Here is a 27,976-nt window from a genome sequence, read left to right as displayed (position 1 = left end):
AATTAATCCTTTTCAGTCTTTCAACTGAAAATGTTACCTGGGCAGTATAATTCACATAGAATCATAGGTTGGAAGGGACCTCAGCGATTATCTAGTCCATCTTCTGCAGAGGATTTGCTGGCTGCTGCTGTATCTTCGTCCACAATTTGGGAATGGCTCTTTTACTCTTATGTGCACTCATTTTTCCCTCTCACTGGTGTTCTATGAAGCCTTTTCAGGTGGCCCTGTGCTTGTTCTCACTTTCGTTCACCTGCTTGAAGACGGCCAGTTTAATTCTGCTCACATATTTCCCTTTTTTTTTTTTCCTTTAAATTTGAAAGAACATTGAATTCTCTGAGACACTTAGGTTTTATTATACATTCACCCCATGTAATGCTCAGGAATTTTCTTAAGTGCTTGCTTTCTAATATAATTTCTGTGGTAAAGGGCTGCTGAAGTTCTTGTAAAACTTGGACCAATTAATATTGACACATGTTGGGCATTCAAGAAACAGGCAGGTTTTAAATAAACCTGAAGAAAAAATCTAAAGAAACCAAGCTGCAGTTAAAATAACACAATAAATTGCAAATTAATAGATTTGTAATAGATACAATAAATTTGCAATAAATGCAGTAAATTACAAAATAATACAATAAATACGATGATGTAAAGGGAAATCTCAAGAGAGGGACTTATTAATAAACTGTTTTGACCACCATTTTCTGTAGGGGACATTTAAACAGAGAAGGCTGTATTGTGACTTACAATGTTCTTGTCAGTAAATAGCAGCTACTATGACAAGCCACCTGTTAGTTCTCCTGGTCTCTCTAATTGCTGTTATCGTACCCCTGAGATGTAGGAACTCATCTAAGGATAAAAATGTCCAAATTCCCACTTCCTCTGGATAACAGGTAACATAATGGCACTTCTTTTGCATTTCAGATGGCTGCACGGACATTATCAGGGGATATGTTGTGTGTCCTCATTCCTGGCCTTTTATGGCTGCTGTCCAGGCAGACCATTTAACTGTGTGTGGAGGAGCTCCTGTGAAAAAGCAATGGGTTTTGACAGCAGCACATTATAAGTAAGTATCTTATACTGGGGCAATTTTAACTATTCACTGAGGTGGGGCATGGCATACAAGCCTGTAAGCAAAGAAAAGTGGGTTTTGATTTCTTAAGAATTTTTAAAAGCTGCAGCTCTCTCACCAAACTGATCTAAATCCTGTCATTCTGTTTTAAGTAGTTTTGTAAACTGCTGATCTGCATTGTGTACAGTTAGTTACCTTCATTAGTCAGATCCTGCCAATGTTACAGGATAGAGACTGTGCTAATAAAAGACCCAGTTCTTCATTTATGCATCTGCAACAGCAGCGTCTTAGAGTTGGAGATATATTCCAAAGTGCCTCAATTTTGTGTCTGGACTAAGCCTCAAAGCACAAAAAGATGAAGTTGAATGAGATGGAAACACTATTCCTCTCATTTTAAGTCACCTGGGCTCATAAAAACTGAATGTCAGTCATGACTATGACTATGACAATGACAAGAAGCATTGTCCTTTTGACAAGTCAAATGTGAGCACAACCACCAACCACCCTTTCTCCAGGTGGGATACCCCAAGGCTGTTGAACAGCTGGCTCAGAGTAATGATATAATTTGCTGTTCACATGAGGAGGTTAAATACCTATGTTTTTGCTAAAATATTCTATCATATTTTAGTTCTCCATATTTTTTTCTGTATTTTGAGTAACTAAAAGCAAACCAATTACAATTTGCAATTGTAATTGCAATGTAATGTAATGTGCAAACCTGACCTCCTCAAACACAGCATGGGCAGCTTAGCCAGCCTTCTTCCATCAGCTGTCTGAAATAGCAGACACAGCTCCTCTCCTTCTTTCTAAGTGAAATTGACTTCCACACTTCTTCAGCTGGATCAGGTTTGGTTGTATTTTTTGTAAGGGTAGAAATATTCACACCTAGCACGTGCTGGTTTGGACATTTACAAAACAAAAGCCAAGCCTTCCCCTTCGGAATGAAGGGATTTTCTGGTGGTAGTTGAAGTCTCTCACTCTTCAGTCAACGGCTTAGAGATATCCAGTTAGTTATGGTTATAAAAATTCAGATTTGGGAACTATTCAGTGGGAAGATGACTGTTTGTCTCTGATCCTGAGGAGAGGGCAGCTCTGGTCACTGGTTTGATTTTCTAACAAGCACATTGTTTTGGTCTGACTTTCTTTGTCACTGGGGGCAAAATGAAACAACATCTGTCTGGTCTCCTTCTCCTGAGTTGTATGATGATGCCCATGAAAAACCCACCCACCCTATGCTATGTCCAGACTATTCCGAGCAGGTGCAATTGCAGTGCATGTAAGCCTTTCTAACCAATAAATATTATGTGCTAATCACTTCTGAAATAATTTTTGTCTCAGAAAAAATAGCATGAATCCAGCAACAGGTGGCCTGCAAACAACCTGTCAGAGACCTGGATGAGGTTGCAGTGGGTTGGTTTTTTTTTTTTTTTTTCCTCCCCAGGCTTCTCTGTATGCACAATGACTGATTGACTGGGCTTTCTCCAAGTCAAGCAGTTGGACCTCTGCTGCGGATGATACATTGCACCTCTGTTGGGGATGATACATTGATACATGAGAGTCCCCGGGATGGAGTTGTGTGAGTCTTGTATCATTCTCACTGTGTAAGTATGCTTTGTAGATAAAAAAGGAAATTTTTAGGATCCAGCACTGCCTTTGCAGCTATTTTCACAAGCAAACATTTGCATACAATTAAATGAATCACATCTTTCAGTGAGACATGCAGCTGGAATGAAAAAAATAACTATTTTTTTGTTTGGATTGATAAAGTCTTCATTCTGGCTTGAATAAGTTGTCCTGTGTGTAGTGAAATTACGTTCTGAAGATGAAACACAGGAAACTAGCAGTATGTCTTCTGGCAATGTCATCTTACTGGGCTGCATTAGGTTTGCAGGGCAAAATGAAGAAATACAAACTCTAATACGTACATTTCTGTTGATAGTCAGATAGCTTTGGGCAGAGGGAGATTTATGAGTTGCTTAACTATTACTCTTTGTTAGCAGGAACTGGACATATAACTGTCTTTGGGTTTTGGCAGTCTCCCTTTTTAATATTCACTACAAGGGTGTCTTGAGTTAGGTTAACACCCATCCTTCTTCCTTAATAGTCTGAATCCTGTATTTAGTGAAGTTAAGGACAAAACTCTTACTAATATTAAAGATGTCCACTTTAGCAGAACACTCACCTGTATGCATATTGCTCAGAATGATTATTGAGTATTGATGTGTGTAGTGACAACCCACTGATGTCAGCAAGACAACCTACATGCATTAATCTGGCATTTTTCAATCCTTTGTAGGATTAGGTCGTAAATCCAAAGGAGACCATTAAAAGGTTAATGAAAGGCATCAGCACCAGCAGTCCTTGTGCAAGGGACTATCCTTAGAAAGCCAGCAGGCTTTTTCATTAAATTAATTCCAAACTCTGGAAATCCCTGAAAGTCAGCTATCACACCATTATTTCACCAAACTAGATTTACAGTAAAGAAATATTACTTTGTAGAGGAAAACACAAGCTTATGCCAAACATCGAAAAGAATAATGTCCTTCCCTATGTTTTAATCAAGTTGTTGTAAAATGAATTCGTGAGTATTATGTTACATGTCTTTTGATTATCTTGAGAGATGTTGATTAGTTCCAGTAGTGACCTTCGCACCTTGTACTTTCTTTAAATTACAGATTAAACAAACCAGGAGGGAGAGTTCTTGGAGACCATCAAGCATCCATAGCTGTAAAAGAACAGCAGATATTTAAGGTTATGTGCTACTTTCCTAATCCTCATTTTGACTGGTCTTCCAAGGAAAATGATATAATGCTCCTCAAGGTATTGGGTTAATTACTGTTGTATTATTATAAAAGGAATTTTGCTAATGATAATTTTGGCTATTCTTTGATATCAAATTGTACATTATTTAGGTAGCTTCACAATATCACAGAACACCCTGCACTTGGTTGTACTAATTTAGGAGGGCTACAGGATCAGTGGCACTGTGAGCAGGGATGACACTTCAAGCCCATTCAGTGCTCTAAAACTCCCTTTAATCCACTCACAGCACACACAGCAACCCCTCCAAAACCCCAAAACACTTTTTCAAAGGCAGTGCTGAAGTGATGTATGCAATGGAGTCTGGGTCACAGCTGTATCCAAAAGGGATACCTTGTGCTGGACTAAGCAAAAATGGAGTTGAAACTTACTATTAATTATTTGGGGTAAACATATAAAATAAAAGTATGGATAATATAGAACACAGATGAATTCAGCTCTAGGAGCACAGAGTGGTCACACAGTGAAGAAGGCTCAGGACACTGCAGAATGAAGCATGGAAAGATGTCCTCACCAACATCATCATCCTGGATGGCAAAGTGGGGCAGGGCTGTAAGAATTTCCTGCATACCAGCTCCTGCTTAGTCTGGTTTATGCCTCATGTGTCCCTGCACTGAGAACTTTGTTAATCCAGCACTGAGATTTACATGGAGGCAGCCACAGGTGTTTTGAACAGGGAGAGGCCACTCTCTATGCAGAAAATGGTTAAATGGTTCTGGAGGACTACCTTCCTGGTACCAGCAGTTTCAGTGCTGATCCAAAGTCCCTGAGAAAGATAAGACTTGTACATCATCTTGCCTATACCTTTAGAAAGTTCATGACTTCAGTATGATGCCTAAGAAATCTTGGATGGATCTTTATTCAGGCTATGCTTTAATGTTACACCTGTGATAATGAAGAAATAATTTTATGTGAAAGATTGATATGTATATGTAAAATAATTGACTAGGTACAGTATATTATGAATATTACCACACTTATGAAATAATTGGTGGAATTGTACTGAAAAGGAAGTGATGACTTGAACCTGATTTCTAATATTTAGATGGTATCACCCATTTGGTGTGACAATGACACAGGGAGAAAACTAGCAATGTCTGGTTTTGGAACTAGCTGGAGCATCTACAGACACTTGTGCCCCCAGCGACTTGCCATTGCCCAAGTGTGAGAAGTTCCTAGTCCAAGTGTGAGAAGTTCCTAGTCCCAGATGTTAGTGAGCATTCTCCATCTGATTCATTGCAAAGGCAGACAGATTGATTTCAATGGCTTCTCCTGTGTCCACCAACAACTTATCAGGAGCACCAGGTTATCTGTGAACACAACAGCAAAATGGATGCTAGGAATTAGTATTTCTAGAGCTGAAAGTTACAACTCTGTTCCAGAGTGACATGGATACCATAAAATCCTTTGTCTGAATTTGACACAGACTAGCGATAGTGTTATCACCAGGGTTTATCTCCCACCTCTACAGTTCCGCTGCAATGCGGTACTAAGTGACTTGGGATAAATTTTCAGTCTTTGGAAATTCCCACCAGTACTGGAGATAATAAACCGTAAGGATTTTTTGGATAAATTTGTGATTTGTTGGAATGCCTTTTTTAAAAGGTATAAAGCCAGAGTCGTCTAACTGACAACCATTCAGCAACACATCTAGCCGCCTGTGAAATGAAGCATGGTGCAGTGATCATGTGTAAAACAGAAAATTTCTGTTCAGTAGCTGTGAGCCCTTACCAAGCACATTGAGCATATGCATTAGTGTTTTGTTATGCTTTGATTTGCAGGCTTAAACTGGTCTCTGCTGAAGGATGAATCTGTCAGGTAAAGGCCATGAAAACACAGACAGTTTGGATGATGAATCTCTCAGAGCAAAAACTTGGCAGTCTAAAGAGTTCAAGACTTAATTTTTCCCTAATTATGTTGCTGCTGTCACGTCTAACTGGTTATAGCTTTTGTTTTCATCTTTGTTACTGGGTGCATTGCACCTTGCTTTGAGACACTTCTGTGTGTTAGTCAAGCACCAGAGTCTGATTTCAACACAGACGCTCAGTGGCAAGTTAGGTTCTCAGATAGGATATAGATCCAAAAGCCTAACTCCTGTGCAGGTTTTTAATTTCCTGCTGTAATCAATGGGAAGCTGGGCTTGAACTCACTACTGCTGCTGTAGATAGGGAATTGCTATACAGACACTAGGAAAATTCTTTTGGATTTGCAAAGGGACAGTTAAGCTCAGGATCTGTTCCTGTGTATTGAAAAGTAATTTATAAAGTATTGGTAAAATGAGACTAAATGCCAAGTGAAACTAGATTATACTTTCCTTCCTTTCTGCAAGAGAAAGCATTTTTTTTCTTCTTTTTTCTAGCTGAATGGTATGGCAAAGCTGAATAAATACGTGCAACTTTTGCCTCTGCCTGTCTTTTGTGAAGATATCAAACCTGGCACAACATGCAGGGTGGCTGGCTGGGGAGTCAGAGCTTCAGGAAAGCCATCAAAACACCTGTGGCAAACAGCCCTTAAAATTGTTGATAGGAAAAGCTGTGACAGCAAATATGGAAATGACACAAAAATAACAAGCAACATGTTGTGTGCTAAAGGGACACTTGGATTTTTGAGAAGAGATGCTTGCAAGGAAAGAAACAAAGTTACAAAGAGAAGGGGGTGTGCTTTTAACAATGGTTCTCTTTTCACTGGGAACAAAGTGGTGCTAGACACTTAATGATTCGCTGTGTGATGATTATGATTACTGATCAGATTCACAGTGATTTTCACCACATTTGTAACAGACTTTATTGCTGTGAAAAGGAAGTGTTAAAACTTTGAGTAGTTTAGGTCAATGTACACAAAAAGATCCAGAGTATGCAAATTTGAGTCTGGGATGATTGCATTTCGTTAGCTAAGGTGCTCTCCTTAGGCACCACCTGTAGTTATCAGAGAAAAAGAACAACTTTTAGGGTCTGAATCATCTGATCCCTTTCAGATGTCAACATCTGAATAGTACAGAATTAACTGTACATTCAAAAATGCTGTTTCAATCTTGCTTTTAATGCCTTCTGTGCTGAGTCCAGAAGGGCCAAGCCAATTGTTATAGAAGTGAGAGTCAATTTATACCAAGAATAAAAAAATACCTTTTGAAATAGAATTATTTCACCACTGTGCTGGTCTGCAACATTTACATCAAAGGCTCCTCAGGCTTTAAAATCCACCTCGCTTTATACCTCACCCAACTCCTATGAAGTGACAAAAGCCAACTGATCCATTCTGTATGTTGAAACAGATTAGATGCAACTTTTCCAAGCATGCTTACACACTGCAGGTGGCACTACATGCTTCTTTTGGAAAAGGATGTGGAAGAAGAGGCATGCCTGGAGTTTATATAAGACTGACTGAAGAATATATTGCCTGGAAAGAAGAAATAATTTCCCTTCACAGAGATCCATGAGACAGGCAAGACATTTTTAATAAATACTGTGCTGTGCGTTAGAACTAGATGATGCTGCTTTAGTGTGCCACCCTTAAAAAGTACCTCCCAACTTTACAGCTTTAATAACACCACCACAGCTTGATGAGAATAGTTCAAATATTTGTACAGATAACATGCTTTCTCATCTTTAGTAGGAAACTGCCTCTTAGATAACACAGTTTGTATTGGACTTCACACTACTTCTTGGTGCGATGGGAAAGTACTGCTCACCTTCTGTGTTGTGCCTGGGATGAGGCAACATTTTTGAATGTGTATTTGCAGAAAAATTCAATTTCAGCCTGATAGTGAATGAGGTGCCTGCTGAATAAGAAAAAACAGAACAAAAGCTTTAAGTGTTCAAATATTTTGCTGTGACGTTATTCAAAACCAATTTCTTAAATTCCCCATTACTAAATATTTAACTAGATTGATTTTCAAAGAGTTGAAGTATTAAACAGATAAACATTTTTCCAATTAATCTTCTATTATGAGAGAGAAAAAAATGTCTTTTTTTCCTAATTATTTTCCTTAATTTTTTTTTTCAGTGATCAAATCAACAAAATCATCTCTTCTCACAGCTTGGTTCATGATCTTACCCTTTCAGTGAGTGGTCTGTTGAAAAAAGTATAAATACTGATTATAAAGGGAGTAATTATACTTGTCTAAGCCTGTGGTTAGCTTGATATATTCCCATTATCTTGCAAATATTCTCAAGGTCTTTTTTTGTGAACAGTTTAGAAGTGACCGTCTGCAGGGTTTCTCTGCTTCTTTAATTTTTGCATTAATATGTACTGAATACTGTAAACTTTGGGATGTCACAGAGGCATGAATAAGTAACTTCTACACATCAACATACTGGCCTTGATTATTGACCAGCAGCTGCATCACTGTGCTGGGCGGAGCAAGCCCTGTCTCATAAAGGCTATGCAGTTAAGGGAGCAAATGGACACCGCGTAGCTGGGTTGGTAGTTGGCCATGGTGCAATAAAATCTGCTGAGGTGGCATATGGGGGCTTCATCCAATTCTCACTGAAGGTCATAGGAAGATCTTAAGAGATGCCAGTGAGAATTGGCTCAGGCCTGGAACACAGGGAGAAAATGGGAAAAACTGGGGGAAAGAGGGGGAAGCAATATCAAAGTGGATAGAATAATAAACCGCTGTTAACACTTTTCAGCTGAGGGGTCTTAGAGGAAGTTGCAAACACAAATTAGTCCCTTTTACCTTTGTAAGGTAAATGACAGCAAGGATATCCTTCTGCCCTTCCCACAGGAGAATCATCACACCCTGCAGCACAGTAACAACTGATTGGTGTTTAACCAATTGGAGGGAAAGATTTCACTTCCTCTGTTCATGCAAACAGTGGCTGTACCTCAGTCATCGATAGGAAATAATGAGCAATAAAGTCTGGAAACCATAACCCAGAAAGTTAACTCCAGTTCAGATATTGAAATTTGTGTGTGTGTGTGAGATCTCCTGTAATTACTTCATTTACAGCACCTCTTTTTCTTTTATGGGCGATGTAGCAGGTGGAAGGGCATTACTGCCAGGCCCCCAGGGCACCACTGCCCTGCCCAGCTGCCAGGGCTTCTACAGCCCAGGACCCATGTCAGCCTCCAGGGTCATCAGCCCTTGCCCCAGCAACACTGCAGCAGGTGTTGCCCTCAGCCTGGCCCTGCCCTGCCCTGGGGCCTGCTGAGCTGGGCCTACCTGCAGGCCAGTGTCCTGGCCTGCCCTTGGCCTGTCCTCAGGGAGGTGCAGGAGCAGTCAGCTGAGCAGTAACCTTGACTCATTTTCAGTCCACCCTGAGGCGAGCAGAGTCTTTATTTGCTCCATGTGCAACAGGAGGGAAGTCTTTGCTAGTGTTGAAATCCCTGGGTCTTGAGAGAGTGCCTGTTCATCTGCCCCTCTGGGTGAGGGGCAGTCTGGGCCAGGGAGCATGGCAGGAGTTTTGCAGTGGGCCTGCAAAATGTTCTGCAATTCTCTATTTCATTAGCACCCATGAAAGCACGCAGTGGAAGGATGACCGGTTCTAGAGCTGGGGCTAGGCAAAGGTGCAGAAAGGGTGTGTGTTGGCTAAACAAGGTGACCACAGGTGTCACTCACTGCTGAAACCACTGCTGGGCTGGTTCTCAGAACTGAGCTGAAAACAGGAAAGCCACAGTGAGTAGCTCTAGGTACGCCGTAGTTTTACAACAACAGACACCCACAAAGCCTGACAAAAATAAGGTAGAGGTGCATTCTTACTAGACTGAGAGGAGCTTGTATTCATCAGCTTGTGGCAGTTTACTACAGATTCCAGTTGTTTCCAGGACGGCATTTGCAATTCCACTTTCCTTCAGTAAGAGAAATCTGGTTGTGTCTTTTTTAATCTGGAACGCCTCAACACTAATCTCTAGGTGTCTGTGAGGTGTCCCCTTACACATTACCTCCCAGTTTCCAAATACTGCCTTCTTGTACCAGACTAGCTCTCTCATACTATATGTGTTTATCTTTACTGGAAATTTCTGAGTGGATTAAAGTGTTGTCCCAGGAATCCTTCTGCCCTTGGCCAGGGCTGGGCTTCTATCTACACTTGGTACTTTGCAGCTTGGTCTCTTCTGAGTTGATTTCTCTGTCAGACATTTGAATCTATTTCTGTTTTTACTGAGGTCTTCCAGGTAAATGATATTTCTAAAGGATTTTTTGCTGAGAAGCATGACTTACTTGTTACCTGTCACATAGTCATATCTAGGTATAGAAAGCAGCCCGTAGGGTTGGCCAGGCCATGCAAAGACTTGACATATGGCATTGATGTGCAATGTATGGCATTCCATGGCAATCCATGTGGAAATCTTTTTTTTTTTTAAACAAACTTCTAGTTCTCAGTCCAGAAAGTGGCATTTCTATTATCAGCAACTGTTATTTCCTGAAAGTGCAGTGATATGTTTGGAGCATGGATTGCCTCCACAGCTCCTAGTCAAAGTCTTTGTTTTATCTTCTGACTGCAGAACTGCCCGCCATCTAGCAAGCTGTAAAAGTAACCTTCCTTTTGGGCAACTCAATCTGGCATCAGGAAGAAACATTTAGGAAATAGAATTGAAACAAAGAAAGCCATCAGATTTTCAGGATAATTTTCTTGGATACTTGCCAAAAAGAAATAAAGATAAACCAGAAGGCTCTTTCAAAGTCTGAATAGGTCAGTTCACCATAGTCAGAAAATCACAGTGACTCCTTTTAATATGTTTGTTACATCATTTATTTAGGATTTACTAGTTTCCAAAATTTATCTTCATCTCATTAATGATCTGGCAGATGGTCCAGACAGCTCCATCCCAGTATGTTTATAACTCCACAATCATCTGACGAAGCTCTTCTTGGATTGACTAATCATACTTAGTATCTAGCAGATTGCAAATAGGTTAAATTTAACTGTAATTCAATTCAAGGTGGCATAGGTTCCTTCAAAGCTGTTGAAATTAGCTGTGAAATGTGCATTGAAAGTTAGCTTTGAGTCTCACAAAAAGTCATCAACTCTAAAAGCTGTACTAAGACCCACATCCTTGTCATGACAAAGAGGAAACCACAGAAAGATGAGCAAAAAAGCCCTTATTTTAATGAAAAAGTGAACAGAAACTTGCAGATCTTAGCTACTTCCAAAGGCACAGTTTAGATTTAATGTATAAACAACGGAGTTTCACAGGGTTCAATCTTATGTACATTTGTTTCTAAAAAGAAAGAGACTTTGCCCTATTAACATGCTCTCACAAAACCTTTATTTTGATAAAATATCAAACCTCTATGCAGCCACATAGAAAAGTAAGATAGGCAATAATTAAAACAGTGACACCAGTAAAAGAAAAAAAAAGTTACTTAACTCACTTTTTATCACTGCTGTCATAAAAAATGCTAGTCATGAATATTTAATTAACCCTTTCAATTTAAATGAATACATGGCACATGGTTGTTGGTTTAGGTTATCTTGAAACCATCTAGAAGATGTTACCTACCAGGATGTGTTGTCCAGGCTTCCTGAAACATCCCTGTCTCAAGCTGTCATAAATAAAGATGCATCACACATCTTTTCAGCCCCCTTGTTACCCTGCTTTTAAAGCAGCTGCATGACAAGAAAAGGAAGCTCTGGACTAGTGTGTCTGCAAAACCTGTTACATTTTCAAATGGCAATGGACTACACTGATAGTGATGTGGCTTTCACTAATTAAACTCTGGGGCATACACATACTGTCAACAAAAACCTGTAGGTGACCTTCCTTTTGGTCCCTTTGCAGCTTCTTGACAGGCAGGATGAGATACTTACCCGGCACCTGGCCATAATTCATAGTTTACAACATTATAGGCCAACCCCTGGCACAGTGAAGAGGATCCTTAACACAACATGGGGGGCAATTAGAACATAGGTCTGGGGGCTGAGCAGTAATATCTGATTTTAATTAAATCATCTAAGAAAGTGTATGTGAATGTGAAGTATTTCAGAAATTCTGCTTGCTTAAATAGTTTATTCTATTAAGGACAGGAAACATCTAAAAACCCCCATGGTCAGTTTATGGTAATTCAGAAGGTAAAGCAAAAGAGAAGAAAAATATGCCAGTATGGAGAAATCACATAAACAGTCTGCCAGTTTCGTAATGTGGGAAAATAGCTGCACCTTTGAATAATTTACTGATTTTTTTTTAGGCATTTGTCTTAATGATTAAGCTTCTGGGTATTTCATTAAATGACTGAAAATTAACATCAAGTTTTTGATCAAACAATTAAGTTTTATCTATGAGCAAAATAAAAAAGCAATATAAGTAATCAAATTTTGCTTCATTCTCTCAAATATGCTGAGAGAATTTATAGATGTGTATAAATTATAAAATTTCTGAGTAAGAACACAAGGTTGTGTTCTGCACTTGTAACACTGCTTAGTTATAAGACCTCTTTTATCAATATATTAAGAAAGTTGAAAATAATGAGATATGAGCTAAAACAGATTTGGAAGTGATTAGGCTGTTTTTCAGTTTATGTCTTATAATTCTAAGCTTTCTGGCAGCTTTGTTGCTTAATGACACACAGGCGATATGTAGCTGTTACTCCTCGTTGCTTTCTAATTAGAGCTTGTTTGCAAACTTTATTGTCCTTACTCTAACTAAAAACACACACTCAAAAAGCTTTGAACTGGCTTTGGTTTCTTTACAGCAGAGAAGATCATAACACATTGAAAATATTGTTTGAAATCCTGGCCCCACTGAAATGAGCAGAAAAGTATTTATGTCATTGTGGTCAGTGTTCACCCATAATACATGTACCCCAGCAAAAAAAATATTCAAATATTTGAAAATGCAGCCATATGATTGATGAGGCAAGGGACAAAGGATGTAAGAAGTATGTGCATGCGTGAAGGTCATATTGATGACTTGGGGAAACAACTGGGCCTGTGCTAGGTCCCTCCTAGTGTATTGTTCTGGGAGGCCTAGACTGGTGTGTCTTTTCATGGAAGCCAAGATATTAATTTAATTTGTGTCCAAACCTGTTCACTGAATTCAATACCAATTGCATATAGCATAGAAATGCCTGAAGACCAACTGTCAAAATTCTCCTTGAAGGTGACTCTGCACCAGTTAGCCCAGTTTCAAAAAGGCTTCAGTCTGAATACACGAGATGGACAGAGTGTGAGGACTGTGAAAAAGAGAAAGCAATAAAGGTGGGCTGAAGGGGTACAGTCTTGTTCCACTCTTATTTTTAGGGTATGTTTTGTGCGTGGCATAACTAGACTTGCAAAGAATAAAGCTGCATATAAATCAGACAGAAAGTGGACATTTAAATAAAGAGATGAAATTGTCAGCAGTGAAGAAAAACAGCATAATGAGGACTAAGTGTGAGCTGGAGACATTGTGTGGCAGAGAGAAGCCAGAAAGAAGAAGGAAAGAAAGTGTGTGTAAAACTGCGGAATAGTTCCCATCGGTGTCCTTACTCCTTTCAGCCTTTGGCTGGCTCTTCCCTGAAGTTTTATTACCTAGGAGATGCTGAAGTTCTCTTATGGCCTTTCTGGAATCATCTAATTTTCTGAAAAGTATTTATGCTTCAAGATGGGTACTTATGAAAAGGAAGAGAGATTTCTTCTTAAAGAAAAGTGATGGTTGATATAAATTTAATCATTCTGCTTATCTGAATGAATTAATTAAAATTGTTTTTCTCTGCCAATGGAAAGGTTATTATCCTGGCGATATTGCAAAGAATACATGGAAATACTAGCTCATGAGGACACCTATCCCAAGCTCAAACAACTCAACATTTCACACATATGATCAGAGATTTTCTTGTTAGCAACCCATCAAGAACAAGAGCTGAGCTTTTAATAGCTTTGTCATTCATTACAGGAAATAGCTACTTAGTCAAGTCTGAACTATATATAAAGCAAAGATAAAACTTTTGCAGAAATGTTGTAGGCAATAGCACTACTGCTTAATCACAACAAGGTTTTCAAAACCACATTTTAGTAGAGAAAAGTAGAAATCATATTAATATGTAAGATATGGTTCTACTCCCAGAAGTGTCTAAAGAGATGTCACCTTTTTTTTCTTAAAGAGCAGAGATCAAAATCAGCTTGAGTTGCAAGTAAAAGGATGCTCTGCACCAATTCTAAAATATCTTATTCTACAATATAGACCTAGGATTTGAAAACCAAATGGTGCACTTTTGAGATTCTGCACAAGTGGGGGAGGGTGGGGGTGTGGAGGGGAATGGCTGAACATCAATAACTGTGAAAAATAGTGGAGATATTTTTCTGTGTGGAAAGCCTATTTTTTTTTTTTCTGAAGTGGACCTATAAGTTCATCAGGGTGATTTAGATTCCTCTGACCAAAAAGTCTCACAAAGAAACAGCTACTGACAAAACTATTGATAAGGTGGGGGGTGGTCTGAAGGCAGACCATTGGTTTGGGCTGTGTGTGAGTGATCAGTCAAGTTTAGCATCATATTCAGAGAAGTAAATTTTCTGAAGTACAGAGAAGGTATGTGTCTTTCTCGTACTTTTAAGAAATCCTGTAATATAGATCTTAGAGGTGCTGGGCACTGAAAGTCCTTTCTTCCTTTCAAAATGTAGATGATTTGAAAGGAGCAGAAAAAAGACTTCAGCATAATGGAATCACAACCTATTTTTTCATAATTTTCCCCACTTATATCAGCTACCTGTTTATTGTGTGTTAAAAACCCAAACTTGCCTGCCTTGGAGAAAATTGACCCCTATTGCCATGTAGAAGAGCTTTCCCACCACTCTGTGATGTTTTTTTTGTCTCTTGAACACCTTCTCTAAGCACAGTAGAATGATTTGACCCGATTAATGAATTCATTGAGGGAAAGACAGTGGTTTGTGCTACGCAGATCATAGGTCTGAGGGAAGAAACTCAGAGCAGAATTTATGTGCAGTCAGTTTGTCTTCCAGCTCCCAGGCTGGACATGCGAGATATTGGTATGTGGCGTTAAGGGCAAGTATATTTTGAATATGCTCTTAACAAGCTATGGCTCTAGTTCCTGAGGCTCTCTGCAGATAACCCCGACTTACCCAGTCATTTCTGTAGTAGCTCCTGAGGTCTGTGCATAGGCAGCCAGCCTACCCAGTTCTCTGTGTAGCACCTGGTCTGCCCGGAGAAAGGATGTAAACACCTCTTGCCTTCAGCAAGTAGGAAGTGTCCCAAAGCATCTATTTTTATCAGAGTGAAGTTGAGTTGCCACATTACAGTGGAAACAAAGAGTAATTAGCAATTCATGGAAAAGATACAAGAAAAGAAATCATACAAAGGGGAGTCCTTGCTGCTATCTCACTTTCCTGATTCTTATCTTTTACTTCCTATTTCTGGACTTTGCAGCTCAGCTTCCTTTCGGTGCTTCCCTTTGAATCTTTGCTTCTCATATAGCATTGTGCCTATGGCTTTTTGTAAAGGAAGCCTGGGAAAAGTTTGGATCATTCAGGAATGTGTGGTAACATATTTTTAGTTTAGGGACTGCCTTTTGGAAATGAGCAACAAGGGTAATGTATTAAACCTTTTCCCATATTTAAGGAGATATTAATGCTTCCTGCTTATCCTAACTTTAAATTTTCAGAAGACTGGATAATGACAGTGGCCAGAATGCTTCAGTTTAGAAGAAATGAAATGAATGATACTCTCTCTATCTAAAGAGTAAAATGAGCACAGCCTTAAGAGTATTGGCCTAATGAATAGATGAGTCCTATGTATTAGCACAGATTAATCATGTATCATGAGGTATGTAATTTCATGGGAATATTTAACAGTTGGGGTCAAAGTTTTTAGAGGGCATAAATACAACCTCAAGACCCCCCACACAGATGCTTTCGCTTGAGAAATAGATTATTTGCAAAAGAACTAGAAAATTTGTGCTCTGAAGTATTCAGATGGAAACACAGTTCACAGCTTACTGATACTAAACCAGTAATTGCTCAGTTTCCTGTAAAGCATTGAACCTAAGGTTTGAAACATTTTCTGCTTCTAGAAGGAATGCCAAACATTATATATGGTGATGTAATTACAATGTAAACTGGAATGAAGACAATTTATACTGTAAATTTGGAAAAAAAAATACCTCCAATCTGATCTGATCCAGAAAATCTTCCACATTTAAAGTATATTTATACCACAAGTTAAATAATGGTGCCAAATTTTCTGCTGTTGATAGCTTGAGAAGCTTCATGAATTTCTGTTGCACCAGTTTCAGGGAGAGCTCAGTTCAGGGCTTCACAGGATCAAACTGTGCATTGGAAAGAAAAGCTTGATGGATTCAAAAGGTAAAACAACAAAGAAACATTAAAACCACAGGGAGTGACATTGGCTTTATTTCACTACTTAATCAGTGGACATTGGAAGATCATAGTATCATTATTTCCTCCACAATATTCATGTATAAGCCAGACCTCTATCTGTTCATATTGTTTTCTTCCATTACATGTATTTTTTGATCCATTGTAATAATTTACTTTGGCTTCTAGCTCCAAGCACAGAATACAGTTTCCATCTTATTCCAAATAATATTGGCTAGTTGCTAGGGGAGTGTGCTGATTTCTTTTATGATTTCTTTTCCTCACCACATCTGTGTGTAATTTTTTTATTTATCATCTCCCTAGGACATTTTCCCTGTGAGAAACCCAGACGTGAAATGCAGCCCTTTCAGATTTTGTTTGGTGTTTTATACAAGGAGCATTTCCTAAATATATTTATAGAACAAGATTTACCAGCTGGTGTTTACTACCAGCAATAAATGCCTAAGTTCATGTGTGGATGGCTCTGCACACTCCTCTATTATCTCCCCTGAGTAAGCAAGCAAGTATGAATTTAGGGCAGGTGTGAATTAACCTAAGGAATACTTAAGGGAGGGACTTAAGGGAGAACTTTCCTGCTCCTTACTGCTGCAGACCTGCGAAGTCTCATGCACTAAGTATGCAACCTGCTTCTTTGGGCTATTTCACCTTTATGAGCAGATTTGGCTAGGGGACTGAAATGGTTGCAGCCCTTAGCTGTTCTTTCTGGCCCTCTGATTGAACTTAGCCTGTATCTCCTACTGAGAGACCGATTGCCCAGTGGGTTTTACATAGGCTCCTGAGCCCCACAGGTTACAGCCTGATGTATTAATATAAACCAATGTCAATTTTAATTGAAGCTTATGCCAGCAGAAAGGGGCAGTGATTTACACCACTCTGCTGACCTGTGAACTATAGGGGAGATGTTGGGTTGGTTTTTTTTTTTAAAAGCAGCTTTTTCCTGTTGTAGTTATGATGGGGTCAGGGATAGTATATCCATTTCTAATTTATCTGCTCATTATAACCTTGCACTTTCATTCCTCCTCAGTTTTTAGCTGCAATCTTCACTTCCAGGTTTGCAGTATTTCCTTCACTTCCCAGAGGCTAGTTGCATTGGATTTTGAATAAGAAGTTGCCTACTACTAATTGCTGTCACCTCATGGCTACTAACAGCACTTTGTTGGTTTATACAAGACTTCAGCCTAATGCTTTAATTATTACACTTTAAACTCACTGATTGGTGCAAGATTACATGTGAAAACAGGCATGAGCTAGTGCACGTAAACATCTGCCCGCTGGCAACTGTGATTACAAGAACGGTATTTTGAGTAGTTACATACTGTATAAGACAGACTCCTGCAAATATTTGCTTGAGTGTAGTCTCCCTTTGACATGTATTAAACATAGTAGGCTCTTCTCTTCTCTTCTCTTCTCTTCTCTTCTCTTCTCTTCTCTTCTCTTCTCTTCTCTTCTCTTCTCTTCTCTTCTCTTCTCTTCTCTTCTCTTCTCTTCTCTTCTCTTCTCTTCTCTTCTCTTCTCTTCTCTTCTCTTCTCTTCTCTTCTCTTCTCTTCTCTTCTCTTCTCTTCTCTTCTCTTCTCTTCTCTTCTCTTCTCTTCTCTTCTCTTCTCTTCTCTTCTCTTCTCTTTTTCCTTCCATTCCATTTCCTTTGCTTCTCTGTGCTTTTCTTCCTCTTCTCTTTCTCTGTGCTTCTCTTTCTCAGTTATGCAATGCTATGCTATGCTATCCAGGTTCTTATACCCACAAATACCAGAAGTATATGAACAACCTACCCAAATGCAACATACAGTATGCTGATTTTCTCATCTTCTTCACAAGAGAGAATAGTTAAGCATTTTGGTTTGGGTCTATCAATTCACATTTGTATTCAGGAAGAAAAAGCTTTCCTGCTTTCCTGTATTTCCATTATAACCCTTCGTTTTATTTGGCAGCCTACTGGCAGTGTCCTCAGCCCACTTGAGATACAAGATCCCCAGATGTCAAGCTGGTCACATACAAATTTAGATTGATTCAGTTCCCACTAACTTCAGTGGCAGCAACTCTTGGTATTCAGAGATTTATTTATGGCTATCTTGATTCCTTCCTTCCTTTCCTGTAGATCTTTCTCTAAAGCAGAAATGTCTCTCTCTGGTGGTTCATCTGTTTCACTGAACCCTGGTTGTTTGCTATTTCTTGTCAAGGCTCTGGCAGCATGAATAAAGTCTAAGAGGGAGGATGGGGAAAATTGAGACTTATATTCTGTTTATTTACAATTATTTAATTGAAGAGCAACATCAAGGCATCCCATAGAACTTGACCAGCATAGAAGTGGCACAAAGGAGAGAGGATGATCAGCTCCCCTGGATCCACACAAAGGCTGTGCAGATGGCGCTGGTGATGGATGGGGATTTCCCCCTTTGGTTGTGAGGTCGGCGGAGCTCATTGATCATTCTGAATTTCCTGTGGAAGATCCCACAAAATGCTTGTTCCTGTCTGACCTGTTTTTAGTTCTAGCAGTAATCTTTGAGTGAAATATTTAATTCACCTCCACCTAAATACAGATTAAAAAGTACCATTTCAATGCAGGCAGGAAAAACACTACTGAAACATCTCAGCTCGACTGTTAAATGGCATGATCTCACTTTGTTTCTTAAAGTAACTGTCCACATCCTCTCAAAGGGGAAAGCAAAGATTTATTCTTTTAAAGATTATTCTTTCAGCAGTGAGATGATTCAGTGTGATTTTCTTTTGGCTGCATGAGCTGTGTTAGTGAGGCAGAGCTGTCCTGTCAGTAGTGTGCCCTGTGTCAGAGCAATCTCTGTCCTGCAGGAAGGTATGCAACCTACTCGGGGCTGGGGTTTCGTTTTTTTTGGTTTGTTTTTTTTTTTTGGTTGTGTGTGGATTTTTTTTTTTCTTTTGGCAGACGTCCTTGAGCAGTTGAGACGGATGTGAGAGAGTTTTTAGTCCTCATGCAAAACAACCAACTAAACATAACAGATTACATCAGCTCAGGCTTTTCAATTCCTGGATGGCAGCAGAGTGCTAATCCAACCTTCATCCTGGATTTCATAAACTGAAACAAGGGAGGCTGGCAGGAGCAACGCTGCCGGATTGAGGAAGCTGACGACGGTGCAGCATGTGGGCAACACACTGTATAAAGCTCATAAACTTGTAGGCTGATGTGTGCAGCTACCACTTTGGATTCTGTACTGCTGCTTCCCTCGGCACAAGGCACCAGCAGGCTGAGCATTAAAGCCTCCTCTTTGGGATGGAGCATTTACCCCTGCAAGACATGAAGGGCTTCCTCTTTCTCACGCTCGTCCTGATGCCCGTGCACGCTGGAACTGCTTGGAGTGCGAAATATGCAGTAGATTGTCCCGAGCCCTGTGACAGTAACGCATGCAAAAGTACCTTGCGCTGTAAGCGAACGGTGCTGGATGACTGTGGCTGTTGCAGAGTGTGTGCAGCTGCTCTGGGGGAGACTTGCTATCGTACGGTCTCGGGTATGGATGGTGTCAAGTGTGGTCCTGGGCTGAAGTGCCAGTTTTACACTGAGGAGGATGACTTTGGTGATGAATTTGGTATCTGCAAAGGTAACAATATTCACTTTGCATGCACCCACTGTGGCAGTTTGTCAGCAACCTACATATAGAGCTTGCCTCCTGCTTGAAAGGTCTAAAACGAGATTTTTCCAGCTCAGCCCTTAGCCAAAAAGAAAGTGAAAAATACCTGCTGGAATTAAAAGGTGTTTCATGTAGGTGGGACAGGGTTATTAATGTGAGAATGCTGTGTAGACTTGGGGACATATCTAAGCAAATACAGATGGGGTGTGCTCGGGTATGAGATTTTTAATTGGGTCTTGGAGACCCAGGCACAAGTCCTGATCCTTCCGCTGATTTGGTAGATGGCTTTCCATAAACTGAAAAGACTTTAATCTTGTGAGTTCAACCTTGTCACAGGGTCTCTGCCCCTGCTGGGCTCTCCTTGGGGTGAGGTTCACTGCCAGCTGCCTGCCCAGGGACCAGGTGCTCTCTCTGGGGTCTGGGAGATGGAGATAACAGCACTGCCTGAGCACCTGGGGATGTTGTCATGTTTAATTCAGTCCTGCCTTTGAGGTGCTCAGCTACCCTGGGGATGTGGTCAGGGGAGGCAGATACCCTGCCTGAAAGATGGGAATAACAGAACAGGAGCTGACTGTGAGATGAGCAGCCAGCCACTGCTCCCAGCTTATTCCAGGTATGCTGCATGCTGATTTCTTTAGTCACATACTGGCATTTTTAAGAGCTGTCCTCACATAATGCAAAAAGGAGAATCTTTAAAAGGAGAGGAGGCATTAAATTACTAAGAAGTAGGATGAAAGTTTTTAAAAGAAATAATTTTAAGAAAGGGTTTTGCAAAGTATGAATGCAGTGAGTTTTCCTGTGTTCATGTACCACTTCAGTAAGTAGATACAGGTATGCCTTTGAATAACTTCCTTAAAAATGGAGATGTCTTGGCAGTTAAATATCAGGAGTATTAATAGCCTAGTTAAAGTAATGACTTAGAACCAGATGCTGCAAAAATAATTCAGGCTGACTCACATACAGCACACATTTATATTGGTATTTAGAACCAAATTCATGTGCATGTTTGAGGGTGAAACCCCAAATACTACTTTTATTTCTAAAGACTAGAAATTACACATAAAGTTAATATCTTTGGTGTACCCACTAGAAAAGCATTTTACTGAGATAGTTGATTGACCTTCAGTTTATTAAAAATTATTGCAGTGCAAGAAACCATCTGTAATTCTTTTAACGGTTCCTTTGAATGATTATATACTTTTCACTGTCCTCATAGGAATTTCTTTGCAATAGTACCCTTCAAATGGGAAAAAAGAAACACTGGGGGACATGAGATCTGAATTCCTGTAGCTGAATCTCGGAAACACTGCAGAAAATATAAAGTAAATTTTTTTCTTTGTTTTCCAGTGAGTCAGTGGAAAAACTGTTATTAATTTCAATAAAGCCATATCTTGACTTAGAGTTGTAAGCTGGCATTTAAGGCTTATATTCCCCATATATTTACTTGCATTAAACATTATTTACGTAATTTCTAATTATTTTTCTTTTTTTATCTTGGCTCAGAGATAGAACAACCTCTTTCAGTATATATGTGAATTTTATCAGGCAAAGTATGGGTCCAAGTGTTGTTATTTTATACATCCATTTATAGCTATGATACCAGATCACTCATTTTATCAGTTGCTCATTTTAGTAACTTCCATGTTTGTAATAATTTGCAGAGTCAGGATAGCTAAATTCTTTCTGGTTGCCTGCAGCTGGTTTACTCTGAAGTTGTGGAAAAATTACCTGAAATCTCTGTTCTTCAGTTTCTGATTTCTAAAATGGGTGAAACATGGACAGTATATGTTTCAGAGTGATTTTTGGGGTACTTTTAGTATTATGAGTGCATCATATTATTGTCAGTAGCAATGTCATTCTTGTCCAAAACAGACTAAGGAATACTGGTACTCTGCACTTTTGTTAGTAAATACTTTCTAAACCTGAGGTCTGTCACAGTAAAGAACCGGCTCTTGATTCCCTTAGATCACTGGGAGCTAACTGTAATTTATTTAGGAGCAGGCTCCTGCTCAACAAAATCTTCTAACAGCAAAGTTGACTCAGATCTCCGTTTTGTCAAATCTGAAGAGCAGCATCAATGCAAGGATTATTCCACATTGAGCCAAGTGCTTTGGGCTCAGACTTTTTTCCATGCAGTTGTGCACAGCTTTGCATCCCACCTCTCTGGGCTCAGCAGCTGAGCACCTGCAGTGGGCAGATTGATGCTCCATGTGGTGTGTGCTCTCAGCTTGTCCCTCCGGGAGGATTGTGCGCACAAAACCTGTTTTGATTTGGCTGGATTTTGTTTTTGTTGGACAAACAGCAGATCAAAGAGTGTCCTTGCTTGGGAAGGGGAGTATGGTGAAGCTCAGTGAGGTCCTCCAGGCTGGAGGGATTCACTGTGTGGTCTCTAGCAGGGAATTGGTTGATTTCACTGTGCTTTTCATTTACAAAAGCATATCCACTGGGCATGCAGAGAACTGTAAAATGTTAGTTTCATTTTGGGCATTAGTCTGATTTTCAGATAGCCTAGGCTGTACGGCAAAAATAAATATTTGCCTTGATTCAAGAGGAAACTGGACAAATTGAGAAGGATAATCTTCCTGTGGGGCGTTGTATGCAGAGATACTACATCTGTTTCAGGAGGTCCCAGAGCTGAAAAAGGGGGAGAACATGAGGGGGGAAGTATCATTTGTGATTATGGTGGTCATCTTTCTTAAGTGTTTTGTGAGAGCCTGGGCTGGATGGATCCTTGGTCCAGCCCTGAATGGTCATTCACGTGCCCTTAGGAGTTGAACAGGAAACTCTCAGGACTTGCCATTTAAGGTGACCATGCACTCTAGGTTGGCAAGAACAGCCTAAGCATAAAGACCTTTCTCCTGGGACATCCTTTCTCTTGGGATGATCTCTTGTTTTGGGGGTTTGGAAAGAGGATATTTGACCTGGATTTTCCATGTCTCCAACTCTTCAGCTCTGGTCCTGGAAAGGTATCCTGTTCAACAGCAAGGCAGAGGAAGACGAGGGCTGTGATCCCAAGTTTAAACCTGGTGGGAAATTATATGATGCAGCGTGCGATATGTGCCAGCTATGGGATGGGGCAAATCCTCTGTACCTGACTTAATTTTTTTTTAAAAACATTTTGTCCCATCCTGACAGCTGCCCTTTGGCGCTCCTCTACAAGCTTGCTCAGGGATGGGAGATTTGAATTGGGGCAGTATGTGATCAGATGCAGTATAACCAGGGAGCTGCCTTAGTGCCAGTGATCCCTTTAGAGCATGCTCACTCTTCAGGCTGGAAATGTAGGCGAACTCTTTGCTGGCTGGCATGGGACAGCAGGCCTTTACTGTCTGAGAAGTTGTCTCACAGAGGAAGGCTATTCCCCAGGAGCCAGCAGTGTCTCCAGGCGGAGGGTGCATTTGCTGGATAGCTCCTCAGGGTCAGGGCGGCAGCCTCCACACAGCCTCTGTGCAGTGGCCCTTGCCGCAGGCAGCCCAGTGCCAGCCATAGGTTACAGCTCCAAATCATGACAGCTATGTAAGTCATATAATATCATGCCCCAATGAATTCAGGAGCTTTCTGAAGTATTCTTCTTTTCTAAATCCAATGCTAATCCTTTAACCACATCCTCTATGATTGCATACTTACATATTCATACTGCCTGTAATTTACATTTTAATACAACAAGTGTTTCAGAGAAAGATTACTGATAGCACATTGTAAATAAGTTATAGGAAAAGAAATTATATATATAATGTGTGTCAAGGTTTCTTAAAACTGGAAAATACTTGTAACAAGCAGTTGGCATGCTGAAATCCTGTAGTTAAGGTTTAGCTGACCTCCACTCAAAAGTTTTCCACTTTTAGGAAAGCAGACCAGCTATTAAGAGCACTGGCAGCTGACTTGGATCACTGAGGACTGCTTTGCTATATTACTTTTTTTCAGAGTGTCCCTACGGTACGTATGGAATGGAATGCAGGAAAACCTGCAACTGTCCCTCTGGCATCTGTGATAGAGTAACTGGGAAGTGTTTGAAGTTCCCATTTTTTCAACTGTCTGCTTCAAAGCCTCCAAATCGACGAAAAATAGTTTCACACACAGGTAAGAATTCATGGGGAAGTTGATTTTAGCAGAAATCAAGTAGGTCAGTACGTGATCTACTACCACACTGTGTACGCTCTGTTTGAGTGATGTGTACTTTGGTGGAGCTGTGCAAACAGCTAACAACACAAGGTACATTTATTTTTTGTATTGGCAGCTCCTTTAACATAAGGCAAGGAATTAGGTGAGCTGTGACACATGGTAAAAACATTCTGAAATCCTAACATGGGTGAAATGCTTTGCAGCTGTTGTGTGTGTTAGCAGTACATCACCTGTGCAATGGGAGGCTATGCTAGGATTTGCATTAGTCAGTTCAGATGTGATCCATGTAGCTACTTTGCGTAGAACAGGATTTCGCTAGGTTGCATTTACTGCTGTCAGCTAATATATGGTAAAAATAACATCATTTTTCCATGAAGACAGACCTTTATACATTTTCAGGTATCAATGAACTATTTTATGAAGTGTTTTATTTTAGTAATTTATCACAGCATCTCTGGAATAAGTTCTTACCTTTAAGAGTATGCCTGAAGCCTGTTTTAGATCTTTCCAGAATTTAAAAAAAAAGTCATATGAGAAAATGGAGCATTTTATGAGGCAGGAGGGAGAGATCACTGAAGTTTTTGAAGCTGGAAATAAAATTTCTTCCCCTTTTATTCTCAACCTGATGATACTGAAGTATATTTGACTGAACAATGATTTTTGAAAAAACTTTGAGATGGATCATTCCTGATCCTTTTGTATTTTTCTACATGATTGTGCTCTTTTGCCTTTCCAGGTTTTGTTTATTACCAAGGGTGATGAAATAACATGAAAAATATTCTTGTCTTGCTTTTTTCTGTACCTAGCCTATATTCCAAATCTTCCCAGGTATTCTGTTTTCATCAGTTCCTCCTCCCCTTTCCTCTCCCTCCCTTGCCTTTGGTCCCAAACCTTCTGTGGCCTCAATGTTTAGTAACTTGTCTGATCCCAGCCAGGATGAGATCCTGACCTCTTAGCAACAAATGGTGTTTTTTACCCGTGCAGAGGTTTCACACTGATTTCTGTCCTCAGAGTTCCCTCACTGGAATTAGACAACAGACACTGTGGGTAGTACTGCATGGGATGGTCACATGGGATTTCGTTTAATAGTAGCCTTCAGAGGTAGCTATAGCATATAGGACAGATCCTGAATGAAGTAAACCAGCTGTGAATGCTTCTGTATTTTAAATAGGTGAGTTTCTGGCCCGTGTATTTCATAAAGACATTACAGCTACATATACCCTAATAACTTTAACAGTGCCAGAGCATGTTCCTGTGTATTGCAGTTTGACCACCTTCATGGTCAAACAGTATGGCAGTGGACAGCATGCTTTGTCCCAGCCTAACTAGCTGTGCCAAACAACCCCAGCCACTGCTCAGGAATCAGTGTCAGCCAGGGACCATTTCCAGTAGACAACCTGGATATCTTTTACCTTTTTTTGGAGAGAAAGAGAGTTTAGTGGCATGCACCAGGCTACTCCACACCAGCTGGCCTCAGTCAGAGAATAGCTCCAGGCATGTTTAATTTGCTGCTATAGCTATTGAAGATGTGCTACTTGGTCCCATGTCACACTGGAGTGTTACAGTGAGAATTGGAAACTAAACTCAAATCACCTGCCTTATGCTTAAACTATTAGAAAACACATCTTGCTTATGCCATAATTTAGCAGAAATTTTGCAGCTAGATAATTGGAGGCATTCAAGGAGATTTCTGCAAGATTTGTCAGCTAAGGTTTTTCTGAAGTATTCCCAAAACCAGGGAATTTGCTGCACATTGCAGGAACATTGCTGCAGGACAATATTTTAATTCTCTCATTTTCACAAAATCCACCTTTATTTTTGTATATTTTCAGAGAATGACATGGCATCAGGGGATGGCAATTCTGTAAAAGAGGAATTCGTTAAGGAGAAAGCTATTCGCTCTCCGGTAATGAAATGGCTAAATCCTCGCTGATATTTACTTACACTCATAAGACTTTCAAGTGAATACATTTCTCACAGATTATTGAGTATGCAACAACACACTTTAAGAACAAAGTAGATCTATAGCATATGAAAATGTAACCTCTGAAGGCCAATTATGATTCTGTTTTTCATGAGAAAAATGTTTACTTAAATATAGACTGTACAGTGTATATGATTTTTGATATTTGTTTTGATAAGTATTTTGAACAGAGAAATGTGTTGTGGATTCCTGAATGTATAGTAATATTAAAAAAACAACATGATTCAACCCTCCTCATTTAAACAATGCCAGAGGCCCATTCTTGCAGCCTGAGGCCAGGAAAGCTCTTACTGAATTCAGTGGACAGTTTGGGTGACGGAAACTATTGGTGTTGAGCCAACGTGAAAGAAACACACATCAACAAATCCCAGAATAGAAAGCAACATCCCTGAATCACAAAAATAATAATAACGTAGGAGCATAGCAGTGTGAATTAAATAAACCAACGTTAGTCATTAGTAATTTTCTGGTTTTTGGAAGTTTGGTGACAATTCCTCGGACATAAATACCTTTCTTCAGTGAGAAAACACCCAGCATTTCAGTTTATACATTGTGAATAACTTAGCCTTGACACTGCAGACATGTACTTTATTGAGATGGATTTATAAAGTTAAGTTCTGTATAGAGAAAAAGCAACTTAGTAAATTATACACATTTGTAGATGGGGATCTCAAACAAAATAAGCTGCTTAGCATTATTTAAATATATATCTTTTTATAGAGCAGCCACTTTGGTGCCGTTAAGGTGACGTCTGCATTTCTTGGGGAAGAGTGGGTCCAATGCTAGAGGCCAGCAAACAGACCCTTGTACTTTACACCTTCATCACTGGCTGTGGCCCAGCTGCGACTTACAGAGAGTTCATCTGATCCAAAGTAGGGAAGACTTGGACCCTCAGTGAGTGGTAGTGCAGCCACATCCTACACCATTTTGGTGCCCAGTTCTTCATTTACTGGCATGAGCAAGTAGTCCCATTTCAGCCAGGAGAATAATTTATCTACCTTAGAGTGTTGCAGGAACTGTCAGTCCCTCATTCAGTCCAGAATGGACGATATATTTGTAACAGAAAAATCCACACTGAAATGGGTTTTCTAATATGCCTGGAAACAACCAGATCCTCAGATAACAGAAACTGATGTAGCTGTGTCAGAGTGAACCTGGATTGCATGAGTTTAGCAACTGCCTCGTGACGTAGAGGACTCTCACTGGAAATGTGGTTTGAATTGATTATTTCCTTTGAAATCAATGTGAGCTTTGACAGTGACTTCAGTGAAAGAAGGAGCACACAGTACTGCAGATAAAGTTTGGTGCAGGATCTGAAAACATACTTTTAAAACTATGAACAACAGAAACTCCAAAGCCTTTAAAGAGTCCAGATCTTGATCCAAAGCCAACATTTGTGGAAGCAGGCTGCTTTTTCTTGGGAAAGCAGCACTGAACAGTGCTGTTCTAGGACGAAAGGAAAGGACGATGACAGCAGCACACATCCAAACATCAGTATGGTAGTGCAGGCTCTCTCATCCTGATAACTGGAGACACATAAACATAAATCTCAAACTAGCATGTACCACATCTTAATCTGTATTGAATGTTTAGGTCTGAGAGGGAGCAATATTATCTTGGGCTATTTAAAGCAAGTGTATTGATTCTCATCTACTGGTATCAAAAGTAATTTTTTCTTGATTTCAGTGAAAGCAGGATCAAACCCTCAGTCCTTCAGCAGCCTGAAAAGAATTATTTAAAGAATGTAGTAAATATTTGCATATATTATTACTACTTTGCAACAATGTCATAAATGACATTGTGAGTTCTTGAATGTAAATCTAATAAGCTGGTTGGTTTTAAAATGTATATGATTATTATTGTTCAATAAAAACACAGCTGAAAGTATCGCTGCCTATTGTGTCTATCCATTAATGACAGAGTAAGACTGCTTGTGAGGGCATAGCCATGGTGCATGCAGACTTGGCACAGTTTTGCTCTCAGATCCACAGAAACAGTTTCACAATGGCTGCATCTATTTTAGTGAATTTGCTGGGGATAATTCTCCGTTGCTGAAGCTGAGTGGTGGCCCATGTCCAGAATGGTTTTTGTGCTTTTACCATTCAATTGTCTTCACCT

At 39.8% G+C, this 27,976-nt stretch overlaps 2 protein-coding genes across 2 annotated transcripts; both read left to right on the top strand.

The window, feature by feature from the left end:
* The first annotated feature begins 773 nt into the window (after window positions 1-773).
* Window positions 774-6,602, top strand: LOC104043302 (granzyme A-like). Its single transcript, XM_064438797.1, is given in 5 exon segments — window positions 774-834; window positions 922-1,067; window positions 3,067-3,086; window positions 3,766-3,889; window positions 6,249-6,602. Coding segments are annotated over 5 exon segments (705 nt in total).
* Window positions 6,603-18,818: 12,216 nt separating this feature from the next.
* Window positions 18,819-27,739, top strand: ESM1 (endothelial cell specific molecule 1). Its single transcript, XM_009502896.2, has 3 exons — window positions 18,819-19,725; window positions 23,677-23,832; window positions 25,707-27,739. Exons 1-3 carry the CDS (start codon window positions 19,401-19,403, stop codon window positions 25,805-25,807), a joined length of 582 nt encoding a protein of 193 aa, XP_009501191.1. The 5' UTR covers window positions 18,819-19,400; the 3' UTR covers window positions 25,808-27,739.
* The last annotated feature ends 237 nt before the right edge of the window (window positions 27,740-27,976 follow it).

Source organism: Phalacrocorax carbo, chromosome Z (assembly GCF_963921805.1).
Source record: "Phalacrocorax carbo chromosome Z, bPhaCar2.1, whole genome shotgun sequence".
In the NCBI taxonomy this organism is placed as follows: domain Eukaryota; kingdom Metazoa; phylum Chordata; class Aves; order Suliformes; family Phalacrocoracidae; genus Phalacrocorax; species Phalacrocorax carbo.
This window is presented reverse-complemented; position numbering and strand designations above follow the sequence as displayed.